Source organism: Homalodisca vitripennis, chromosome 4 (assembly GCF_021130785.1).
Source record: "Homalodisca vitripennis isolate AUS2020 chromosome 4, UT_GWSS_2.1, whole genome shotgun sequence".
NCBI classification, from domain to species: domain Eukaryota; kingdom Metazoa; phylum Arthropoda; class Insecta; order Hemiptera; family Cicadellidae; genus Homalodisca; species Homalodisca vitripennis.
In genome coordinates, this window is record NC_060210.1 from 148,288,467 (window position 1) to 148,312,406 (window position 23,940).

The 23,940-nt window shown below is 33.6% G+C and overlaps 1 protein-coding gene across 1 annotated transcript in view; it reads left to right on the forward strand.

Moving 5' to 3' along the window:
* Nucleotides 1–23,940, forward strand: part of LOC124360292 (PAX3- and PAX7-binding protein 1) — a 42,740-nt gene that overhangs the window by 13,541 nt on the left and 5,259 nt on the right. Inside the window, exons 7-12 of the mRNA XM_046813796.1 lie at nucleotides 647–819; nucleotides 8,155–8,344; nucleotides 15,297–15,420; nucleotides 18,891–19,067; nucleotides 20,762–20,964; nucleotides 22,166–22,316. Of these exons, the coding sequence (XP_046669752.1) occupies nucleotides 647–819; nucleotides 8,155–8,344; nucleotides 15,297–15,420; nucleotides 18,891–19,067; nucleotides 20,762–20,964; nucleotides 22,166–22,316 (1,018 nt within the window). The remainder of the gene's footprint in view (nucleotides 1–646; nucleotides 820–8,154; nucleotides 8,345–15,296; nucleotides 15,421–18,890; nucleotides 19,068–20,761; nucleotides 20,965–22,165; nucleotides 22,317–23,940) is intronic.

The window sequence follows — 23,940 nt, forward strand, 5'->3', positions numbered from 1 at the left end:
TATGAACAATTTGATAGAATTAAAAGTAGTAAATAAGTAAATTATATTTATTTTGTACACAGTTTAATAATTTGTATTGGGTGTTTATTTTTATGGGATAAAACATAACACCATAGGAAAATGTTATTAGGGTATACTCAGTACATACAATACTTTTCAATAACAGAAAGGTTTCCGTAATAAGAACTAAACAATAATTGCACAAACAAAATACTACTTTGCTAGATACAATTATATTATAGTAGTTAAAAGAAAAAAAAAAACAGTATTGTCTTTTTACAGTACCGGTTTTCATCATTCACCTGTGCGTCACAGATTTGCAAACTAACGCATTAAAAAACTTTATTTTCTATTACAGTCATTTAGATCTGTATTAACCCACTTTTGTATTTTACACTTTGGTTTTCTTCTTTCCTTTGGTACTTTCTTTTATGCATTTATAAAAAATATTCTATTGGCAAATATAAAGGATCACATACAGTATCGTCTCACTGGATCCAGGGTTAATGTGCAATTATTGAGGGAAATAAATAGAAAATTAGCTGCTGTACATTCTTGGAAAATGTAATTAGTTTTTTGACCATTTCACTTGTAGCAATAACAAACAATGTAGTAATATGACTGATTGACGTTTGTAACAAAACAGTTAGCAGCAGCACAGCAGGAGACCATGTACTACGGTTACACCATGCCTCAAGTGCCATCAGACATGAGTGTGGGAGCAACAGTCAGCATGGAGCAGACACTCCCAGCAACCCCAGTCATCCCTGACATGCACACTGCCTCCCCCCAGTCAGTTGCTAACAGGTTGAAGGAAAGGTACGGTACGAGTAGTCTCATTTTATACACCTTATTATGCCAGCAGTTTGGAGAATCTGCTTTCAATTGTGTGGTGGTAAGAACCTTGTATAAGGTTAAGGTAAGTATGATAACAAGTGATTGCTAAAGAACCAACAATCCAAGATAAATCTTTCCAAATATTCCAACTGTAATATGTGTCTCTCAAATAGATGAACTGATATTACCAGTAGAACATTTTAAAGAGAAATACTACATTTACAGCACTTTCATTCATAATTCAAGGACTTTAATTACTTTCTATCTAAACGTATTTCATCAGTAAAGTTTTTATCTCGTTTCAGCATAGTAGTTATTGTACATGATTATTCATTTATTGGCTTCTAACATAGTGTAAAATGTAATATATCAAGTAGTTGCAAAATGGTTACCACTTCATGATTGGATAATTTATTGGATATTAATATTTTATGACACAGTGTAGATAACCATTTAAGAAAAAAGTAGCCTCCCAAAATATAGCTGATAGTATTTATTCAAAAATAAATTAAAACACCAATAGTTGAGAAAATGAGTAACTTTCATCGATAGTTGCAAATGAGCTATCTAAAAGTATAATGCTTCATTTCCATTCCTACAAGCAAGTAAACAGAGCTTACAAAAACTAGATGTAAGAGATTTTTGACAAATATATAAGGAACTAAATAAAGCATTCTGATAGGGAAGTGGGCGTTGCCAGAACAAAATTTCTGCTATTCCAATCCATACAGATTATGTAGTCATCATGTTTTCTTTAAAAAAATGTAAAATGTTTGTATGCATAACCTTTACTACACAATATTGTTCAACATATCTACTTTCAATACTGTTTTGAACTTGGTGTAGTCCTTACATTATAAATAAAATATCCAACATTTTATATAAAAATTTACAATAATCAAACACCGAGGTATTTACAGTAAGTTTTTACTGTATACACTATATTTAAAAAAATTGTAATTCACAGTGTCTCTTTAACTTTTCATTGTTTTATATCTATTAAAATTAAAATTACCAGAGTAAGTAAGTTACTATCCGCAATGTAGTTTTTATTGTGATCAAGTAGAAAACATTTACATCATTTTTCAACATAGTCCCTTTGCTTTACAACGGATTTATTCAATCGTACAAGCTTCCTGGTGCCCTCATAAAAGGTTTGTTTTGAGCTGCGAGCCAAACATTCACCACTTCTTTCAATACTTAGTCCGACGTAAAACGACGGCCCCTTAATGCCTCTGAGTTGACCAAACAAGTAATAGTTAGAAGGGGCTAGATTGAAACTGTATTGAGGATGAGCCAGTACTTCAACATTAGTTTCTGGAGCTTTTCAGCACTGTGGGCAGCAGTATGCAGGGACGGGAATTGTTATGCAACAACACACCTTATGGCAGCAATGGTTATTATTTATTGGTTTTATTTTAAGCTAGAGCATATTAAAATTGTATGTTCCATCAGCATTATTATTATGTTGTATCAGCATTATTTTGTTGAGTGATGATCGTTTGAGCTGTTATCATTCATTAAATAAATTACTCTTCTCTGTCTCTATTATGGTTACTACATTTTAAAAAATTTTTGTTTTCACTGTTCTCAGTTGATCTAAACTCGAATTCAAAGTCTAACTATGCTGTCATGTATCCTCTATGTTCTTTTCTTTTAACTTTATTTTTTGTTTATAACTTAAATGTATGTAAAAGGCTCTTGGAACTGGAAACAACTCAAAACCTTTGCAGGGGGGTACTTTTTCCCATAGCTCACATTTATTTATGTAACTTTATGACATAATATTGTTTCAAAATTCTTTTAGAATTTTTTGTAATTATTTTAAAGTTTGAAGTTTAATTTTAAAATAATTGTTTATATTTTAGTTATTATTTTGGTTTTACTTAATGCTTACCAAGTATATAAAATATTAACAGTTTATTGTAATTTATGTTATACTTTTTCTATAGAAATAAATATATTTTTGATTTGATGTTACAAAATAAAGAAATTGGTTATTGTTACAGTAGGTTTAGTATTTTTACAGTTTTAGAAGGTTTTTTTTGTGGATTTAGAAATATATTACAGGTTTGTAAATAAAATGTAAATTATTTCTGGTCTGAGCTTTAAATCAATTGTCAAATGCGCTATACCAAAACATTGTTCTGGATAGCTCATTAATTAAGTTATGGGTTAGTTTGGCAACTAGTAGTCTGATGAGAAGTTGGTTTCCTCAGTACCCATTGACAGCGTATACCAGCTCACTCCCCTTCTCAGATTTATAAATAGAATTATATATATATTATATTGTACTGATACATATTGTCCAGTATGGTAACTTTGTATTGTGATAAAGAAAGTTTTAGAAGAATGAAAAATTAATTAGAAAACAATTTATAAAAAAAGAGAATTTTGGGTACATAATATATGTTTTTACTACATTGAAAATATATATTTTAAAGCGTTTACCTATGTAGCATTATTCCTGTTTAAGTCTGACAATGAGTAAATAGTAGTCTCGAAGTTGATTAAAACCATTTTAATTACAAAATAACAAATTAAATTTATTGTAAAAATATACATAAAAAAATATGAAAAGTCTTTTAAAAAGCAAAATGAAATTTAATAGTATAATGCCTTTTTTATAATAAAATTACTTTCAATGGTACTTTGTTATTATCCGGAGGCCATTCTGTCTCTATTTACTAATTGTTATCAGGGTATATAAGTAGGTAATTACATGTGTACTACTAAAGGTTAAAAGTAACATTTACGAGCACTCATGTGATCTGCACTTATATTTAGGTACTATCTCGAGGGGTGTATTTCTTTTTTCTCTAGGAGTGCGAGAAGGCACCTCCGAAGCCCGATTCCAGATCATGTAACTTTTTTGATGTCATATCATATTGGACAATCTGGCACGTGATCTTAGATCAGGAAAGGATTGATCAGAAATGCCACTGGCCATCAGTGCGGTCTTCTGCAGCGCCAAACCGCATTTCTGGCGGAGAAAGAAAGCCATCCCTCAAGATAATACCCAAATTCAAGCTCAGATCACGTGAGCGCTCATAAAGGTTAACTTTAACTGGTACTACTAGTAACATATTTATGGTAACACAAAAGTGGTCTCCAGATAATACCAAAGTAGCCTTTTAACATCAGTTTATCTTTACAAAACTAATTAGATCCTAGCTTTTTTTTTTTTTTTTTTTTTTTTTTTTTTTTTTTCCTGGGGCGGCCTACTGCCATGCACTTAAGCCTCAAGGGCCTTTTGCGCACCCCGGAAACACCATGAGGACTTCCAGTCTACAACTTCAGCAGTTCAACAAACCGCCGAAAACAACCTATCAAGTCCTCCTGGGAAAACTCGCCACCCCTGTTCAAGCTACCAAAGATGGCATACCGCTCTCTTGCTATTGCTGGGCAATCAAAGAGCAGGTGCTCAGCAGTCTCCTCCTGCTCATTACACCTTCCACAGAGCGGATCCTCCTGAAGGATGCCAACTCTGTGTAGATGCTTCTTCAGGTGACCATGCCCCGTAATGAGACCAATGACCTTAGAAGACATTGATCTGTTTAATGAGAGAAGGTCCGAGGCCACCTTGGAGGAAGGTGACTGTAATACCATTCTACTCACTCTCAAACCCGGATGCAACCTCCACCTTCTACCATGCTCCGCGCGAATCCATTTCGAGACAACCCTAGAGGATTCACACCTTGGAACACCGCAGAATGGTTGAGGGCCCGTCATAATTGTTGCTGAGCCCTGGTTGGCCAGGGCATCAGCTCTTTCGTTCCCAAGAATCCCCTCATGACCAGGAACCCAACAGACGGTTACATTGTTGATTCTGGCAAGGGAGGAAACGGTCTGATAGCAATCCCAAACCAGTTTGGATTTGATTGCACAGGAATCCAGCGCCTTCAGTGCTGCCTGACTGTCTGTGAAAATGTTAATCGTCTTGCCCCTATATCGCAGACGAAGATTCTCACGAGCACATTCCATAATGGCTGCGACCTCCGCTTGAAAGACTGTCGGATACGGACCCATAGGAACCACCAGCTCCCTACATGGTCTCACTTCCAGAATTCCAGCGCCCGTGCCGCTTTTTGTTTTAGAGCCGTCTGTGTACCATTCGAGCTCCGCTGGTGGAAGAGGTTGCTTCCCCTCTGACCAATCATCCCTTGAGGGCAAAATTATCCTAAAGGGTTTGTCAAAGGAAAACTTTTGTGGCATCTGATCAGAGATCATGTGCAAAACATCCTCCTGTATCAGAGTGCCAATTCTGCAGTGCCCACCTCTGCAGCCCGACCAGAATCCCGTCTGCTGAAGACAGTAGGCACTCTTCCTGGCCATAGCTCGAATGACAATGTCCAGGGGGGCGAGATTAAGACAACAGTCCAGAGCCTGGCGCCTGGCGCACTAGGAAAGGCCCCCGTGATAGCAAGGCTGGCCATCCTTTAGATACCTGCCAGACGTGCTACCACAGTCTTGGTTTCCGTTTTTGGCCACCATACGACAGCTCCGTACATTAGTGCAGGTCTGACAACGGAAACATAAAGCCAATACAAGAGCCTCGGCTTCAGTCCCCAGGGCCCACCTATCACACGTCTGCATTGCATTAGAGACCACTTACCCCTGGCAATGACCCTTTCTAGATGAGGTCCCCAGTTTAGAACCCTATCTAGGATCACGCCCAGGTACTTGACCTCAGGCTTCAGCTCAACGGGTGAGCCTTTAAATAGAAAGGGACCAATGCCCTCCATCTGTCGCCTCCTGGTAAAGGCAACCACGGCAGCCTTGGTGGGGTTGACGGTGAGGCCAACCTTATCACACCAGTTTCCCACCATGTTCAGAGCAGCATTGGTCAGTTCCGTGATTGTTGTGTTGAACTTGCCACTCACAAGAATCACAATATCATCTGCGTACCCTTGTGCAAAGACACCGCTGCTATTCAAAGAATTCAGCAGGTCGTCCACAACCAGGTTCCACAGAAGAGGAGAGAGGACGCCGCCCTGCTTAAAAGATCCTAGCTTAAAAACCAGTCTCGTTAAATTGTAGTCTTTTTTTATTTTGTAAACACAAATGTTTAAACCTCATTGAAATTAATTCCTTTCTATTAGATTATTAAATTGGTTATATTTAACCTTTTACGAATATCGGTCATTCCAAATAAAATCTGACTAACGTTACCTCAAAAATTCTCCAGTACTAGTTTCAGGCGTCAAGACAAGACATATAGAAGCGTACAATGTTCGTTTTCGTCCGTATGTGTGTCAACCACAGCGCACCAGTACTGCTGTCATGCAAAAAAGCATGGCCGTTCGTTGGACATTACTCTCACATCGTGCGCGACTCGCTCGCGTCATTGACTGCAAGAGGAAGCTGCAATAAATTAAAAATTGTTTTAATATATTTTACCAATTCTCATCATAATTTGTTATACAGGTTTTAAAACTCGAGTGGCAGGTTTAACAATGAATAATTAATTTTTAAAGTTGCAGTTTAGTAGTAAACCTTCAAAAATTGGTACTTTTGTATGTAAATAATTTACTTTACATATCTAAACACATAAATAAACCAACTTAACTCCTGTAATTTTAGCTGTATTAGTTTGTAGTTAACGTTCAAACTCCGTTATCTTGATTCGAGAATAGACAGGCTCTTTCCAAGACGCCAGCTGCGCAGCGTGGCGTGGCGTCTAATATTTTATATTTGATCGTATAGTATCATTGAAAAACAGTATTTTAACATTGTAAACTTATTTTCCAAATGCGATATACTGCTCATGGTTAGTTGTTCTTTCTTACTTTTGTCACAATTTTACAAGAGCTTTTCTAAACTAAACAGCATCGCATTTTCTCAGGTTGTTTTGAAAAATGCAACAAATACAATTAAAGCTTAAACTCTGGAAACAACCAACAGACATTAATCTCACATGTAGGCAACAAGAGTTTTAAAATATTTTCTTATCTTATTGCTCTCAAATAGCCCCTTCCAAGGATTCTATTCATAAATAAGTGAAGCATAATGAACTAGAAATGTTTACTATTATATTTTATTAGTCAGTATGCCATAAACAATCAATTAGCTCTTTGATTCCAGTTTTGATTGATTCTTTGGTATTGTATGAATGGTAACTAATATGGTCAGTCAATTAAAATTTAAAAATTTACAGAATAGTGGAATATATTTTTTATATTAAATTAATTCTTTACTTACTATCTGCGAATGATACTTAATGCATTAAACTGTTTGTAATTTAGTATATGATCTGTAGTTAGACATAACTCTAGAAAACAAGTGAAATCAATGGTATTAATAAGATTTTATCCAACAATTATTTTTTAAAGTATGTAAATTTTACAACAGCAAATCCTTTCTATTATAACATAAATATAGAGTTTTTTGTGTAAATGTATTTCATAAACGTTTTATCAGCTCTTATTTTTATTAATTTCTAAATGCTTATAAAATGGAACAGGGAAACTTAAATGAGCAAGTTAATAGTATTAAAAGCTTGCTATCGAGAAGCCTCACAGAATAAAAAGTTATAAATATTGGTTGTTGATTTTTTAATGTAGTGATTACAATAAGAAACCAATATAAGCACCATCTTCAACATTAAAATTGTCACGTATTAATATACATCGTTGTTAAGATTTTAAAATTTTCTATAATATGGCGTTATTTGAAAAATTATTAATGTCAATGACAGATAAAAAAGTTTCATATGTTACTCCTAGAAGGCATCCCTAGGCATAAAAACAATCTACAAGAAAAACAATACTGCCAATGTACATTTCCATTACCAGTTCAAAAAATTACTGTGTAATGGCATCACAAAGTAGAGAGCAATTTTATAGCACTTGGTGGTAGTTGTAGAATTTTGAACTTTATTGCCAAGATCTTTGTCGTGGCGATTCAAGGAGATTGTTTGAGGGGTAGTTAAATATAGTTAAAACTGATTTGAATTGATTTACAGGCTATAAATTGCATAATTAAGGTGTCAGATTTTAATTTTCATATAGAATTATAATAGTATTTAATTGTTTTTTGTTTAAAATCTATGTTATACAAAAAAAAACCTATGTGAAAAACCGAGATTAAATGTTTGTACCCAACCAACCAACCATACTGATCTCAAATTTTATGTACAGATGTCTATTAGTGATACTGTCAAGTCTGACCCTAACTGAAAGAAGTTGAAGTGAATAGAGGGAAGGAGGCTAGCAATTTGGATTATTATTAACAATCAAATAAATGTGATGGTTATAATCATTTAATAAATTAGTTTTTCATGGTAAGTGTTATTATTGTTTTGTGTATATTTGTTAGGCTACAAGAGTTAAAAGAAGTTCACAGAAGGCACACCTTGGACAGAGATGAGAAAGTGAAGGAGTTGGAAGACTTGCGTGCAGAGTGTACAAAGATAAAAAAGGAGGCTCCAACCCTAGCAGATCGTTTCCGGTTCTACCAAGATTTGCGAGGGTATGTCACTGACTTGGTAGAGTGTCTTGATGAGAAGGTGGGTAGCATACAGTGTCTTCCGGGGGGTTAGCCATTACATCAGGCACTTACATACCTAGTCAAGCATGTAGAATTTATAATTACTTCAACATAAATAACTCTACTGTATTGTTTTTTTATTTATATTACTTATTCTTGTTTTATTAGTACATCTGGTAGTATTTCAACATTTAAACCTTTACAGATGTTTGAAGTGTTAAAATATTTAATTACATCAATAATACAAAAACTAATTTTATTGCAAATTATATAAAAATTCATTTTATTATATACTTTGTAGTACATTCTTTTAAAACTTTATTAACCTGTAGTATATAGAGATGTGTGGGCTCAAGTAAAAAGTTAAGTAACATTGGGAACTCCCACATAGTCACCAAGATGCTCTGAATCTTCCTGTAATCGTTGATTGTCATTATGAGAAAACTTGATCACCTTTCATATTTTCTTCTCATACTTTCCACTCACACTTTCTACTACTGCATCATAGCACTCTGAAGTAAATACATAGCCTCCAATAAGCATATCATGAGGATTGTGATATGATCTGAAACATCCCTACAGTCAATGATGGTCATTGGAAAATGTGTTATTCTGTCTGGCAGCCTAAATCTTGAAGCCTGTAGCATAGAGTAATATATTATATGTTACTTATAATATTTTACAGTACTCTATGCTTGTAGTCCCTAATATAACTGCTACTAAACAAATTACATTTATGGCCATTCCATCCTCCTAGCATACTTAAGATGAGTGGTTATTGTTTTTCAATATTACCATCACCATAAACTTTCCCATTCGATTGCATTGGCCAAGAAGTTTATGATCTTCAACAGCAATCAAACACTCCAGGAACATTATGTGACATCTGAGAGACAGTGAGATATTCTCAGAATCTCTGAGGTGAGTGGAGATCATTGGAAAATGTGTTTATCTATGCATTTAATCATATCTTCCATCCTATTGTATAGGGCACTAAAGTTTGAGGTCTTCAGTAGGGTATCACTGAAATCCCTTATATAGGATTCAATCACATTTGAAATCAGTTATTAGACTTTTTCCTGAACACCTTTTCTTCCCTTCACTCCATGGTAGTGTAATTGTACCTTGTGATGCACATATTACCTCTGTAGTTATATGGTAGGATGTATACATTATTTATGCAACATCAGTTGTGTCAATACAGTGCAGTAGTTCTCTGTTGTGTTGCCCATATTACTGTGTTTACTGTACTTTCTGTATTGAATTCTGATCAGTTGTTCAATTGACATACATACTTACTTGAAAACTCAAGTACAATACACATATCTCTACATACATTCTTCTGAAGTTTTGTGTAACATTGGAGTTTGAGAATTTATCATATAAAGAATTCTAACAGGGAGTAAGTGACTGATGCCTGTGGTGCATGGGGCTATTTTAATCTTCTCTGTATCCCATTTGTGGATAGAAATATATTTAAAATCTAGAACTGTTACGGTATTTAGCTTACTTAACCCAAGAGTTGTACTTAAACACAGATACTCAACCAAGACATACAAGAAAAACAAAAGCATGAAAATGATGTTCAACTAGTATTGATGATTTTTTTTTCAAATAATGGATAAGTAGAAAGACTCACTTAAATGGAAAAATGGTAACACATAATGCACATTCCTAGATCTCTATTTATTTCAGTTTAGCTGGTTCCCTGTAAATTTTCTTAATCTTTTTTAGATCAATTACTTTTCAGATCTAGAAAATTTTTTTTAATTACCCTAAAAAACTAAAGGGTTTTGTTTAAAATAGTCATTGAGTCATCTAGTATTGTTTAATATAATTAGTAACAATAATAAAAAATGAAATAATGTTTCTTATGCATGTAGGTAATTTGTTTATAATATTCGTAGTTGTTAGGCTTATATAGCCGGTATCAGACTGTTTTTTAAGTTTTCAATTTTGTTAGCAAAAACAGATGATAATGATGATTATTATATTTTGCGATGTTTTAAATTTTTATATGCAACAGAAGAGTATAGGTTAAATTATTAAACAATCAGCTATAAATATAAAAAACTTTACATTCTAAAGATAAAAATAGACAGAACTAGATTTTGATTGTTTATTTTGCTATTGAATCAATGGTATTTTAGTGAACAATAAAACATTGCAGGTATTCAAACTATATTGTATGAATACATTTTTTGAAAAGGTAGAGTGATTTTTCCTCTAAATCAGTTATAGCATACTATTAAGGTTTAACATTAAATACTTTGCAAAGATGGAGGAGTCTATCCTTATTCACAAAGTAAATCCACATGAATTTTTTGAGGATCTAGGTTTGTTTACACAGTTTTTATAAAAACACTTTACTGATTCTTAGTTTTGAGCTGTTGTTGTGTTTTTCTGGATCATAAGCAATAAGAATTTTATGTAAAACTATAAACCCCTCAATTGCTGAAGAAAATTTGGCCTTGGGTACTGGCAACAGTGTTTTACATGCACACTTGCTGTTTGGATACAACTGTATGCCATGCCACGTATGGTCAGATGAACCAACAATAAAAGAGTAGTTCTGGTTATTGGTTTATTTTTGGCATGACACGCAATCTAATTTGCTTTTTGAAAGTTATAAACCAATACATTCAAGCATATTGACATTTTTGTGAATTATAATGTACACAATAAACCAAAATAAGACAATAAGGATTATTCCTGTATACCGCATTTAGTGCAATTCTGATAGTAGAGACATATCCGTATACCGTGCTTTAAGTATCAATTGGTGCACTTCAAAGTAAATATGTGTTCTTTATACTACTAGTGAGGAAAGTACAGGGTTGAAGATAAACTGTGAACAATGAATCTAGGACCCATTTAATCCTAATTCAGGTATACAACCAACTATTATCTGATTGACCTTAATGAGTTAACATAATTAGTTAATACTTTAGCTACTATGACTGTCATATCTAACTAATTTTAAACTAACTTAATAGAAAGATGATCTGACTACAAATTTCAGTCAAATTTTGTAAAAAAATTATTTACCTTATGTTTGCTGTGTTGAATACAAGCAGTTTTTCCTCGTCTGTATTAAAATTATTTTTGTTATCTCATCAGAGTATTAGTCTTATATAGTAATAGTTACAAAAAAATTCAGATTCTCAAAAAAAATTAAATAAAAAAAAATTAAATTCTACAAATTCTGAAAAAAATTGATTCTGATTCTAGTACAAAAATGTTGGTGTTGATTCCGATTTCAGTTATAATTCCTGTGTTACTTGTTAGAAAAGAATGTAGCCAATCCCTGGAATGAAATATCGGTTTCTAGCATTCTCTCGGTCATTTCTGTTTACTAATCGGATCAATTTCAGAGTATTTCTTTAGTGTATTTGTTCAAAGTAATTTTCAAAGATTTTTCCTCAGAATAACCATATATCACAACACATTCCAGGCAAAAATAATCTACAACGACCATGCATTTTACAGTTACCAGTCATATAAAGCTGTCAAGAAGACATCTGTAAATATGGTGTTGGATAGATGTAACCAATGTTGCATTTGGGACAATACAAAGTTCTGTAGTAGTCAATATGGGGCGGCTGAAATGCAAAGTGGTCTAAGTCATACAAACCTGTTTCTGAGATAATTGATGTTTTAGATTTTTTGCAATAATTTTGTAATGACTGACTTTAGTTAAACAATTATTTTTTTAGTTACTTTTGTACAATAATCTTTTATTTTTAAAGCATATAACTTTTTTTAGCGTGTTTTTCCTTAACGCTATAGCCAAAAAAACTGACTTAGACCACTTTACCTTAAGTAAGTTTTAATACCAAATTTTAATTAATTAGATGGGTAAAAGTGGGTCTAAGTCAGGACTTTAGACCACTTAACTGTAAAACGTGACTTAGATCACTTTGGCTTACGTTAGTTGATACTTTTAGCTGAAAAAAATAAAAAATGAAAAATAAAAAAAAAACTGGTAATAATAAAAAGTAGCTTACTTTATTACAGTTCAACTTGTATAAAAAGACATGATAGGCCTACATCAGATAAATGATTTTTTTTTTAATCAATGTTTTCGTCTTGCTCTGGTTCAGCCACCTCTTCCAGAAGTCCAATGTCCTCAACATCATCACCACCTGTGATCAAGTTATGGTAGAACTCATGATGAACGGGTGGAATATAGTCCAAAAGGTCTAAACATATCCCTTTTCTTCTCTTTAGTCACAGGACGGGGAGCATTGTACAAGTGACTTTGTTCAATCAACCCAACAGGTATTTGGTCATTGTTTTCGATTTTCTTTGTCTTTTGTTTCGAACCAAGCGAGAGACACTGATTCAAACTGTACATCTTTCTGTAGAGTTTCCTTGTAGAAAAGGACAAAAGGTTCTTCTCTTGATAAATCTGATCTACTGGGTTTTCAGCCAGTTGAATTTTTTCCTTTATCAACGTCCGTGTCATTTGGTAAAAAATGAATGGCCACTTACCATGTATTTCAAATCAATTACATCGATAGACGTTTCCATCTGTGTCAACTTTTGCATAGCAAGAGCAAAGTTCCAATTTCTGTTTTTTCCAGTACATGTATCGCTGTACATAACAATATGTTTGCAATCTTTAGCCCTTGATAGCAAGTGCTTGGTTACGCAGGAACTATCTCTTGGGAACCACGGGAAGCTTGGGTTTCGTCCCATGTTGTACATAAACCCTAACCCATTTTTTAGTTCGTGACACCCTAAATTGTACAAATACATGTTTCGCTTATAATAAGCTATACCAGTAGTAAGTCTAGGAAATAGTAAAGCTTTTTCTTAGGTCAAATGTGAACGCATAATAGTTTGGATCATCTTTTGATTGCTTTGCGTCTTCGTCCTTTTGCTGACCTAGCAGCTTCTGCTTTTCTTAAAATGCAGTTCATGCATTGCTTTCAAATGTTGTTTTTCCTGCTCATTTTGTAATACGTTCAATTTATTTTTTAAACACATCGCATTTTCCGCAAGTATCTTTTAGAGGGGAATGAAAATGTAAGTTGAACTCAGTGTTAAATGTGCGACGATACACACGCCTCACTGACAGGATCGCCTTTCCCATTACAGTATTCTAAATACGACTTTGTACATAGCAGTGATGGTCAAGTGTGATGGTAAATACTTTCTGTTAGGGTTTTGAGTCCTAGTATAATAATGCGATTGGTACGCAGGAAAAGAGAATATATGTTCCCTAACAACATTCATACGATCAACAGCAATTTTGTTGGCTGGAACATGACAGCCACGTTCGTCCAATCCAGGTGCTTTTCCATCTTTTAGCTTCTTTCAAGGATCGCGTCAATCGACCGTGGCTGATCTGAAAGGTGTCTACAAACATTGATGTTGTTGCCATCACATTATGAATGTAAAAATGGTTGGACGAGCTCTTGTTTGGGCGGGAACCATCCCTTGGCCGACGACATTTTGGGATTTCTTGCTTAAACCAAGCCACACAAATAGGCATTTTGCAATTTGAAAGATCCCAACTTCCAAAAAACTGAAAAAGCATGTTTCCTTGTTTCTTCATCAATGTTATTGTCACATTTCTTTTTGCACAAGCACGGAGTATTTCTAAATAATTTTGCTACAACTGTTTTACCTTTCTCTGTTTTATAGGACGAACCAGAATTCCTTTGCTTCTTTCTAATTTGTCGCTTGCTTTCTCTTCTTTGACGTTTTTTCGTTGTCCTTTTGGGTGGCTCTTCTTGAACAGCAACTGGGAATCATTTCATCATGGTCCTTCGCCATCACCATCACCAGCAGAATTTTCAGGGTTTCCAGAGTGCCGAGAGTCATCTGTAACAAAAAAACACATATTCGTTTATACAGATTGAACTATAGCTGTACGCTCTAAAAAAAGTACCTAGTAATGTGTAGATCTAGGCCCAGCCCGGTACAAGTTTTGAGGTTAGGTTCATAATTATTTAATTTCTTACCTGAACTAAATTCACCAGAAGGTTGGAAGTCATCTGATCCTGAGTACTGAAGAAACGCTAGGCTCACTAGGTGTATCATCGTCTTCCATCACCGTGAACTTTATAAAACACAACAATAATTGGCAAAAGAAAGCAACTGTTTCAAGCCTCAGCTGGTATGACAAGTGAAGTCTGACTTAGACCACTCTGCCGGTACGAATATACAGCTGGACATCAGTCAGGCACAGTAAGCTTCTGCGCTCTAGCGGATTTTTAGGCGAACTACGACTTGGGTCTCTTTGCCATAAAATGAAATCAGCTGCTGGCAATCCAAATATAGGACCATAACTCAAAATGACAAAAAAAGTGACTTAGACCACTTTGCCTTTCAGCCGCCCATATGTAAAACTGTTCTTTACTTTAGCATTTTATTTGTTTCGTTCCATTAATGTTACCTTTAAAATACAACACCCCTTATTGCACTAGTCTCTGTTTACAATTATATTATTAAAATTGTTCTATAAATAATACAGGATCTCAAAAATTTAGAGATGAATTTTTAATTATTTTAGGTAATTTAATTTGTACTTGGAATTTAGGGCAAAAGGAAATGATAAAATCAATTTTTATATTTCTCTTCAGAAGTAATTTGTCTATCCATGGATTACAGGCAAGTCCCAGCAAGCAGGAACAAAGGGAGATTCTTTAAGTAAGAGGTTGAAAGTGTTTAATAAGAAAGGTTTGTTTGGAGGATTTGAAACTTGACAAGATGCCTCAGCATCGTAGACTTCATAACAAAGATGGTTAAACACATTGCATTCATAAAAAAATATCAGAATATATATAAAATCAGTTGCAACAATATGTAACCTATTTAATATTGTTGAACTCAGATTTCAGATTGTTTATTTCTGATTTTTAATGTAAAAGACGTTTTTATAAAACCTTATTCACTATTTGTTATAGCTATTTAAATTGTAAGCATTTAGAAACAATAGACTAATTGCAGTTAATTTGCAGGTGGTGATTATATCGGCTATGGAGCAGAGACTGCTGAGTCTGTACCGACGGCGGGCCTCTGAGCTGACTAGCAGACGACGTCAGGACATGCGTGATCAGGCTGAGGAATTGGCTGTTTCCACCAGTCAGTAAACTTGCTACAGCCATACTTAATTTTTGTAATACATATTTTGAGAAGAACTAGCTAGAGGGCTAGACTTATCGTGCTTTTGAAATGTAGCGTGTACAGTAGTGGTGTTTGAAGCCAAATCTCGAATCCACTGAATCTTCAACAAATATTCAGATTCGAGCATCGATTGGCGGGATTCAGCAATTAAATCGGCGGAGATTTGCTGTGTCATGAATTGCATGAAAAAGTGTAACATGTTTAAATACTTTTTATAAGTGATAAAGATGTATGTCCAAATTTTTTTACAGATTAGAGACATAATATAACAGCCCGTATTATAATATATCAAATTAAAGTAGAAGATAGGGGGTATATGACTTAAATGTAGCTATTTCTCTGAGTCTCTGCAAATCCCTTTAAAATGGTGGTATCTTAGAATACTTTTAATATTATTGGACGGTCTCTTAACAAATTTGATCATTTTGTGTAAATCATACTTAAGGTAAAAAATGCCATTAGGATTTGAAATTAAAGAATGAGGAATAGATTTTTAATAAATTTTTTAATTTGAGATTATAAAATTCTGGATTTGCCCGTCATTAATTTGTACAGTTCTGGTATTGGTGTAGTGGGACAAAGTGGATGAAGGAATTGCACCCTCCAACCAAGTCGAGTTGCAGATGAGAAGGGATAATTTGATTTGAGGAATGACCTCCAAAGCTATTTAATGAGAAAGGAAAGGTGATATTTACAGCTTTATTTGTGACAACTGCCATCCAATTGTTGCAGTCAGGTCCTGACCTGCTGGCTGAAAGAGTGCTCAATAACAAACAGTACATTGGATATTCCGTATTAGATCAGGCGTACAATTAAGAGTATAGTACGATTTTGATTATGGAATCAGGACACTTTTGTGCAGCCAACTCCCACCTTGCCATGAAACTCACTTATTCGAGTGTTCGTACTTGCCTTGGACCATTCTGAGTGCAATTCTCTGTATGTGCTATTCACTGGCGAAAATCCAGGACGATGATAGTATAGGCACTTTGACAGTTCAGGTACTGGAATTCATTAGGATGAATGGAATCCAAGAAAGTCTATTAAGGATGAGTTTGCGAGTAAACTGTTGTGGGATGGATAAAAATCTACTAACAGGGCACATCCAAATTGTGATATCTCCCATGTATAACAAGACCAACTGAGCAAAGAGTTCCAGATTAGTCTTCTGTGTCAATCTACATTCAAAGTCAAAGTCAAGATATATATATATATATATATATATATAGAAGAAGTTAGTTAGTGTTAACTGATAATATAACTCTGCGGAATGGTTCTTACAATGCTGTTTGATGGAGCAGTTGTTCAGGAACTAGTTATATTGACTGTGGTAACGACTCTTACTAAAAAAATTGTGCAGTTGCATAAAAATATTTGGAGTGTTTTACAATGAAACAAATTATAAAATGATACACATATTCTACTTCAAATTCTGTAAAATATACAAAGAAATGCATTTGGTACATATAATATTGTATGAATAAATTTTCATTTATTTCACAACTTGCACACATACATGACATGTTAGTGAAAGATTCATTAATTTTTGAATATGGAGGATTATTACAATCACCAAAAGAACCAAAAATTGAATAAGTTGAAGTTTGGAAACATAAGTAGCAGGTTGCACATAGGACTCAAAATATCAGAAATGTTTCGCACAAAGTAAAGATAATAATTGCAAACATGCACATGCCTTCTATTTAGTGTTACAAACATTATGATCATTAACATTATTAATTATTATAAATATATTATATTTAAGTCTGTGTAGGCTTGTCATTATGTTCAATCATCTAGTACAATTAAGAAAATAAAAAATAAATATCCCTATTCAATAACAGCATGTGACTGGCTATAGTAAATGATTTTAACCCTGTGTCAGGTGGCAATATATACAGTCTATATCAAGACAAGTAACTTATCATCAGATACCATTTCCATTCCAAACACAAAATAATTCAAGTTTTCTGAAATTTGTGAAAAGAAAGTTGAGAAACAAAGTGGTAATATACTATCTAATGAAACATTGTAAAATTTGTCTAAACTATAAAAAGCTTTTCTTAGAAATTAATTTAAAACTATTTACAGACAAATACTTTACGTTTAGAGGTAATTTGTTTGAAAGCTTTATGCCAATATGTATGTAACTTCTTTTCATCTGACTTACACATACAAATTGTTCATGAATACGGTTTTTATTTCTGGTGTTGTATATATGTTTACTATTTCTTAAATTATATTCTACATCATGGTTTTTAACATACATAATTGACTGAAACATGAACACACAGGGTAATGTTAGAATACCTAGATCAATAAAATGAGGTCTACATGATTCAAAGCCCCTAATTCCCACAATACATCTAATTGCCTTCTTTTACCATATAAAAACTTTGAGCCCCAGAGGGGTTCCCCTAAAGAGTTGTACTGTATAATTGGTGACAGTGAAAAAAGAGTAATAAACATTTAAAATAAGTTCCTTACTGGTACATGTTTTTAGTTTTCTTAATAAGATAAGAACTTTAGCCCATTTTTTACACAATTGATTTGTATGTTCAAGCTTGCAGTCTAGATGTATTCCTAGGAGTTTAACAGATTTATTTTCAGTGTTTTTAAGCCCAAAAACAATTCTTTCTGTCTTATTTTTATTAAGTAATAATTTATTATTTTCAGGCCAAATGCAAGATTTTTTAAATGCGGTTTCACTGTCTTCGAGTAATAGATTAAGATCTTTTCCTACATTTAACAGTGTTGTGTCATCAGCATATAAAACACACTTACTGGATAAGAAAGTTGGGAGATCATTAGTAAAAATAATAAAAAGAAATGGCCCAAGTACTCAGCCTTGGGAAACCCCCTTATAGCTCTTGTATAAAAGCTTTGGATGTAATAAATAAACTTAATGACCTTCATTAACATTTTTGGTTATAGTCAATTCAAAATATTTATATGGAAATTTTGTTTAGTTAGTAATAAATTTGAACTTTTTAAAACATTTATGTAATACTTTTTTTAATGATAGACAGCTAATAAATATTTAATCATTAGCTTCACTTTTGGACTGTACTGAGTGAGTCCGGACAGATGAACTCAGTCTCTGCGCTGTAATGTGTCTGCTGCAGGTAACTGCTTCAAGAACAGTAAAGATGTATGAAACATTAAAAAACATTTACTGGTCCCCGTACTCATTATTATAATAATCAAGTTCTTTAATAAGTAAGTACTTGTAATAAGCTTAATGTTTGCCTACATAAAAGTTAAGTTGAATAAGTTTTTCTTATTGTTATACAGTTCTACAAGTAAAACAAAATAGTTTTCAAAATTATCGTTTTAAACTAATAAAATCCAACGGTATTTTTTAAAAAGAGTTTTATAATAAAAATTGCAATTGTTAAATTGTTTATTATATTGTATGTATGTTTCAGAAAATACTGCAACTAAGCGGGATGATCTGCAAGTAAGAAGAGCAGCTGAAAGAGAAGGCCGAAGAATACGTCGAATGAAGGCGCGGGAAGCAAAATCCACACAGAAACATGTAGAGGGTATGAGCAGTGATGACGAAATTACTGAAATGGAATCTGCAATGCTTAGAACTCAGAAAGGTATTATAAAGAAACAGATGCTTAGGTATATGAAAGGTTGCTAAGTGAAAGAGTTGATGTGGTCAATTAAAATGTCTTCTCCATATAACATCTTGTATTGTGAATATAACAAGAGTAATATTTATAATTAAGATTTAAAAAAACAAATGGAAAGATTTGTAAAATTTCAGAAGCACAATTTTTGGAAGTAAATTTAGAAAGTAATTTGAGTTGGTGAGACCCGAATCTAAAACTAACTCAAAAAGCTACAAATTAAGTCATTGCTAAAACTAAATTAGTAGTTACAACTGTATCTGAAGTAAGAGTCTTAACCTTTTAGTACTACAGCATCTGTCATACCCAAAAGTGCTTGCCAATTTAACCAAACTATGTAGTGGCTTAGGAAAGAAATTATAAATGGCCTATTTCATTGTTTTGTTCATCCATAGGGAAGATAAATGTATAAAACATTTCATGTAAAATACTGCTATGTAAATATTTGTTAACAATTTTTCTCTAAGTTCTTTGTAACAAATAACTAAAAACAAACATGAACAACAACAAAAATTATCTAAAAAGTAAAGATGAAAAAATAATAAGACATAATTACTGTTGTGCCAAATGTAATGAAAAATAAACAGCTATAACAATATTTTAGTAAATGTATAATTATAACTATACACAAAATAACATAAATCTAAATTTATTACACTGAAATATTACAATACAATAGGTTTCTTTTCCAGCTGAACCAAGCAAACCGAATGACTTACTTTTTTACTCACGTACATTAGATGTAAACAGCTCACAAACAATGAGTGTGAAAATCAAAACGTAACATTGGAACAGGAAATTGTTTCTAGCGGCTTTACTCACGTACATTAGATGTAAACAGCTCACAAACAATGAGTGTGAAAATCAAAACGTAACATTGGAACAGGAAATTGTTTCTAGCGGCCAGTAACATTATATAACTATGTTGTTGTATTACACAAAATACGTAGAAATAGCAAATAGCAATCCCTGCACTTTAAGACTATATTGCAACTGTTTTGAAATAAAAAACTATAAAAGCTTTTTACAACTTTACATTTTTTATATTTTTTGGATCCCAAAAATTGTATAGATGGATATAAATTACTCAGGTTTTTATATAAGTTACTAAACAACTTTCAAGAATGAAAGTGTCAAACCCCTATAAGAGGACAAAATATAACAAGAAACACACAAAACATTAAATTACTTCTAAACTCACAAATGTTAAATCAATTAGGCTACCAGTTAGTTAGTTTGGTTAGTAATTCGAGGGCTAAGTGTCAAATTTCAATAATTTCTAACTTCTAACAAGAACTGATACTGACAGATTTATTGGATTTGATGCAGAAATAAATTCCATAATTCTATTAATTGTATGCTTACCACCTTATTAGAGGATATATTTTTGACTTTAAACTATATTATATATAATAATTTGTTTTTTGAATAGTATATATTTTTTACGTTGTCTAGGCATCCAAAATTTCTTCTACATTTTCAACCCATTTGGTACCCTAAGTAAAAAATTAGTTATCTTTCCTTATCTAATACTCCTTGTACCTAATCTTTTAATTCTTATTCAATATAAAGAGACGTATTTGTACACCTCTTGATCATAAAAGAGCTACTTTTTATACTAATTTTATTTTTGTTTATTTTTATGATAATATTTGTTTCAGAACAAATTGAAAATGATGCTCGTCATGTGTTTGAAGATGCCCTAGATGAATTTTCAACAATACCTGGGGTTCTACAACGTTTTGACTTGTGGAAACGAACTGATCGTGATGCTTATAGTGAAGCATATGTTCATCTGTGCTTACCTAAAGCATTAGGACCTCTCATTAGACTCAAAATATTATTCTGGTCTCCTTTTAATGAGGTACAGTAATCTATTTGACACTGAGATTAATTATTTACCCTCAAGATGGAAAATACTGGGTATTAAGCAAACTGCAAAATTAGACATTTCTTTACCTAACACAAAAGTTATTTGTTTATGATGAAAATCATTTGGCAGAATAATATTCAGTGTACCATCAAAAATTGATTGACATTTTATCTAAACCTCATTTTATAAAATTCAAACTGAGCTAACTTCTTTATTAAAGTCTGGATTATGGTCATTTTTAGTTGATAATTGAAATATTTTGCTTTTGTCATTTATCAATATATGGGTTATCTAAGTTGTAAATTTGTTTGTAATAAAGCTTCTAATTATGGGCTAGAAAGACAAAACATAACTAACAGTTTTTCTCAGCCCAATGTGACTGATCTATATATATATAAATGAATGTTTGTTTGTTATGTCCTTTATTGAATCGTAAATTATGTGATTGATCATTATGAAAATTTGTATATATGTGTATATTTCCACGGAGAAGGGTATACCCTATGATGTAAATCGCCACTAGGTAGCGCTGCAAAATATAAAAGTTTCCAAAGTGCCTGCACATTATAAACTCCAATTACGAGATAGTTATGTATATTAAACAGCCAAACATTATTTGAAGGCTCTAAGTTATGATGTATATTTGTCTTTAAAATAAATTTCTGGTTGAACTTCAAGCTTGAGTGTTAGATCACTTTATAATAAAGTACATGTACGTATACAATATACTTATGCCAGATTTTCTTGATTGTGACGTCAAGGCAACTCTACTCTGTTGGCTTTGGAAATATAATTCACTTGAACCAGAAGTGCCCATATATGAGCAAAGCTTACAAAAAGCGTGCAAAGCTAGTGTGTTAATAAATTTAATATTCAAATTTACATGAGATTTAGAGTGATGCTTGTTGGATAGATGAATAGAGTAAACATCAATCTGGTAAGTGTAATTTTGTAGCGAGTAGCTAATATTAGTGGTAAAATTAAACTAAAGGTATTGTCAAATTAAATAGAATAGAACAGGTATACATGTTCCTATCCATCGACATCAGACCGTCATTAGCACCTTTTTCTTAAGAATGTCACCAAACTATTTGTTCTTGTCCTAGCTTCAATGTCTTCAACAAAAAAAGGTTTTACAAAATTAAAATGTAGGCACTGAATAGATAAATAATTAATTCTTATATATTTACAGGGAGGTTTGGATTTAGATGAGACAAGATGGAATCAACAACTGTTGCTGTACAACATTAGAGATAATGAGACGGAAGATCTGTTAAGATCAGACCCTGATTTAGAGCTTGTTCCAAAATGTGTTGAAAAAGTAATCATTCCAAAGTTAGACCGTAAGTATTTATTGTCATTGTTCCATTTTAATGCATATCACAAATCTAACTAACATACTTGAAGGGATGAGAAGATCTTGTACTAAATATGAACCTGATTTCAGTTTCAGTAAACTGAATCAAACATGGGCACAATGTACGAGGGGTATCCAAAAAGTAAGTTTCCCTGTTCTGTAAAAAGACGCGTACGTAACACAGCATGCAGCTGTGGGCGGGGATATGTAGCGTGGTTCGGTTGGCAACAGGTCCGGCGCACTAGCCCATTGTCACGCTTCTCAGTCAGTTGCTGCCCAAACATCATGGAGACTCCACTGCGTTCTGCCGCCAGTTGCGAAGTCCGTAGTGTTATTCGTTTCTTGACCGCCAAAAAACGAAACTGCCGTTGAAATTCATCGTCAGTTGTGTCAAGTGTATGGTGAACATGTTAAGTCCGTTCAGATGGTCCGTCGTTGGCGTGCAATGTTTTTGGAAGGAAGAAAAAATGTTCATGACGATGAGCGTAGTGGCCGACCGGCCAATTCTCGGCAACCTGACGTCATTAATGCTGTACGAGCAGTTATTGACAATGATAAGCGAGTGACTCTCGATGAAATTATGGATAAACTGCCGTCAAGTGTTGAAGTTAGCCGGTCATCTGTGCACAATATCATGACAGAAGATCTTCAGCTTGCAAAAGTGTGTGCAAGATGGGTGCCTCGCTTATTGAGCAATGCCCATAAACAACAACGAATGGCTGCTGCCCAGTCTTTCTTGCGATTGTTTGACGATGAAGATGAAAACCTTTTCAGTAGAATAGTCACTGGTGATGAAACATGGATTCACCACTCAACTCCAGAGACCAAACGCCAGAGTATGGTGTGGCAAAAAAAAGGAGAGGCAGCTCCTCAAAAAGCCAAAGTTTTTGAGTCGGCAGGAAAGGTAATGGCTACAGTTTTTTGGGACTGCCGTGGAGTGTTATTGATTGACTATCTTCCTCGTGGCGAAACCATAAATGCAGAAAGGTATTGTGAAGTTCTCACCAGACTTCGGCGGGCAATACAGAATAAACGGCGCGGACTTTTGTCGCGCACGGTTCTGCTTATTCAAGATAACGCCCGACCACACGCTGCTCGTGCAACAATGGAACTTTTGAGGAAATTTAAGTGGGATGTTTTTGGTCATCTTCCATACTCGATCTTGCGCCTAGCGATTTTCATCTGTTTCCGGAGCTGAAAAGACACCTTGGCGGTCGGCGATTTGCCAACAGCGATGACCTTCAAAATGAGGTGGATACTTGGCTTAAAAATTTGGCGGGTGAATTTTGTGATGCTGGAATAAAAAAAACTACTTCCTAGATACCAAGAGTGCTTAGAAAGGGATGGTAACTATGTAGAAAAATAAGGTATGATGTAAAAAGTTGAATAAATGTGTTTCAGTTATTTTTTGAGTCTTTTTAACTTTTTCATAATTAATGGAAACTTACTTTTTGGATACCCCTCGTAGTTAAAGTTTAATTATATTTTGTAAACCGTTTGTTTTATAAACTGGACTTTGTGTCAAGATTGAATAAAATGAGTGATTTCTTGATGTGGCCAGGGATCAATTTGAAATAAAGAAGTAAAACCTACTCAAACAAATGTTGCCA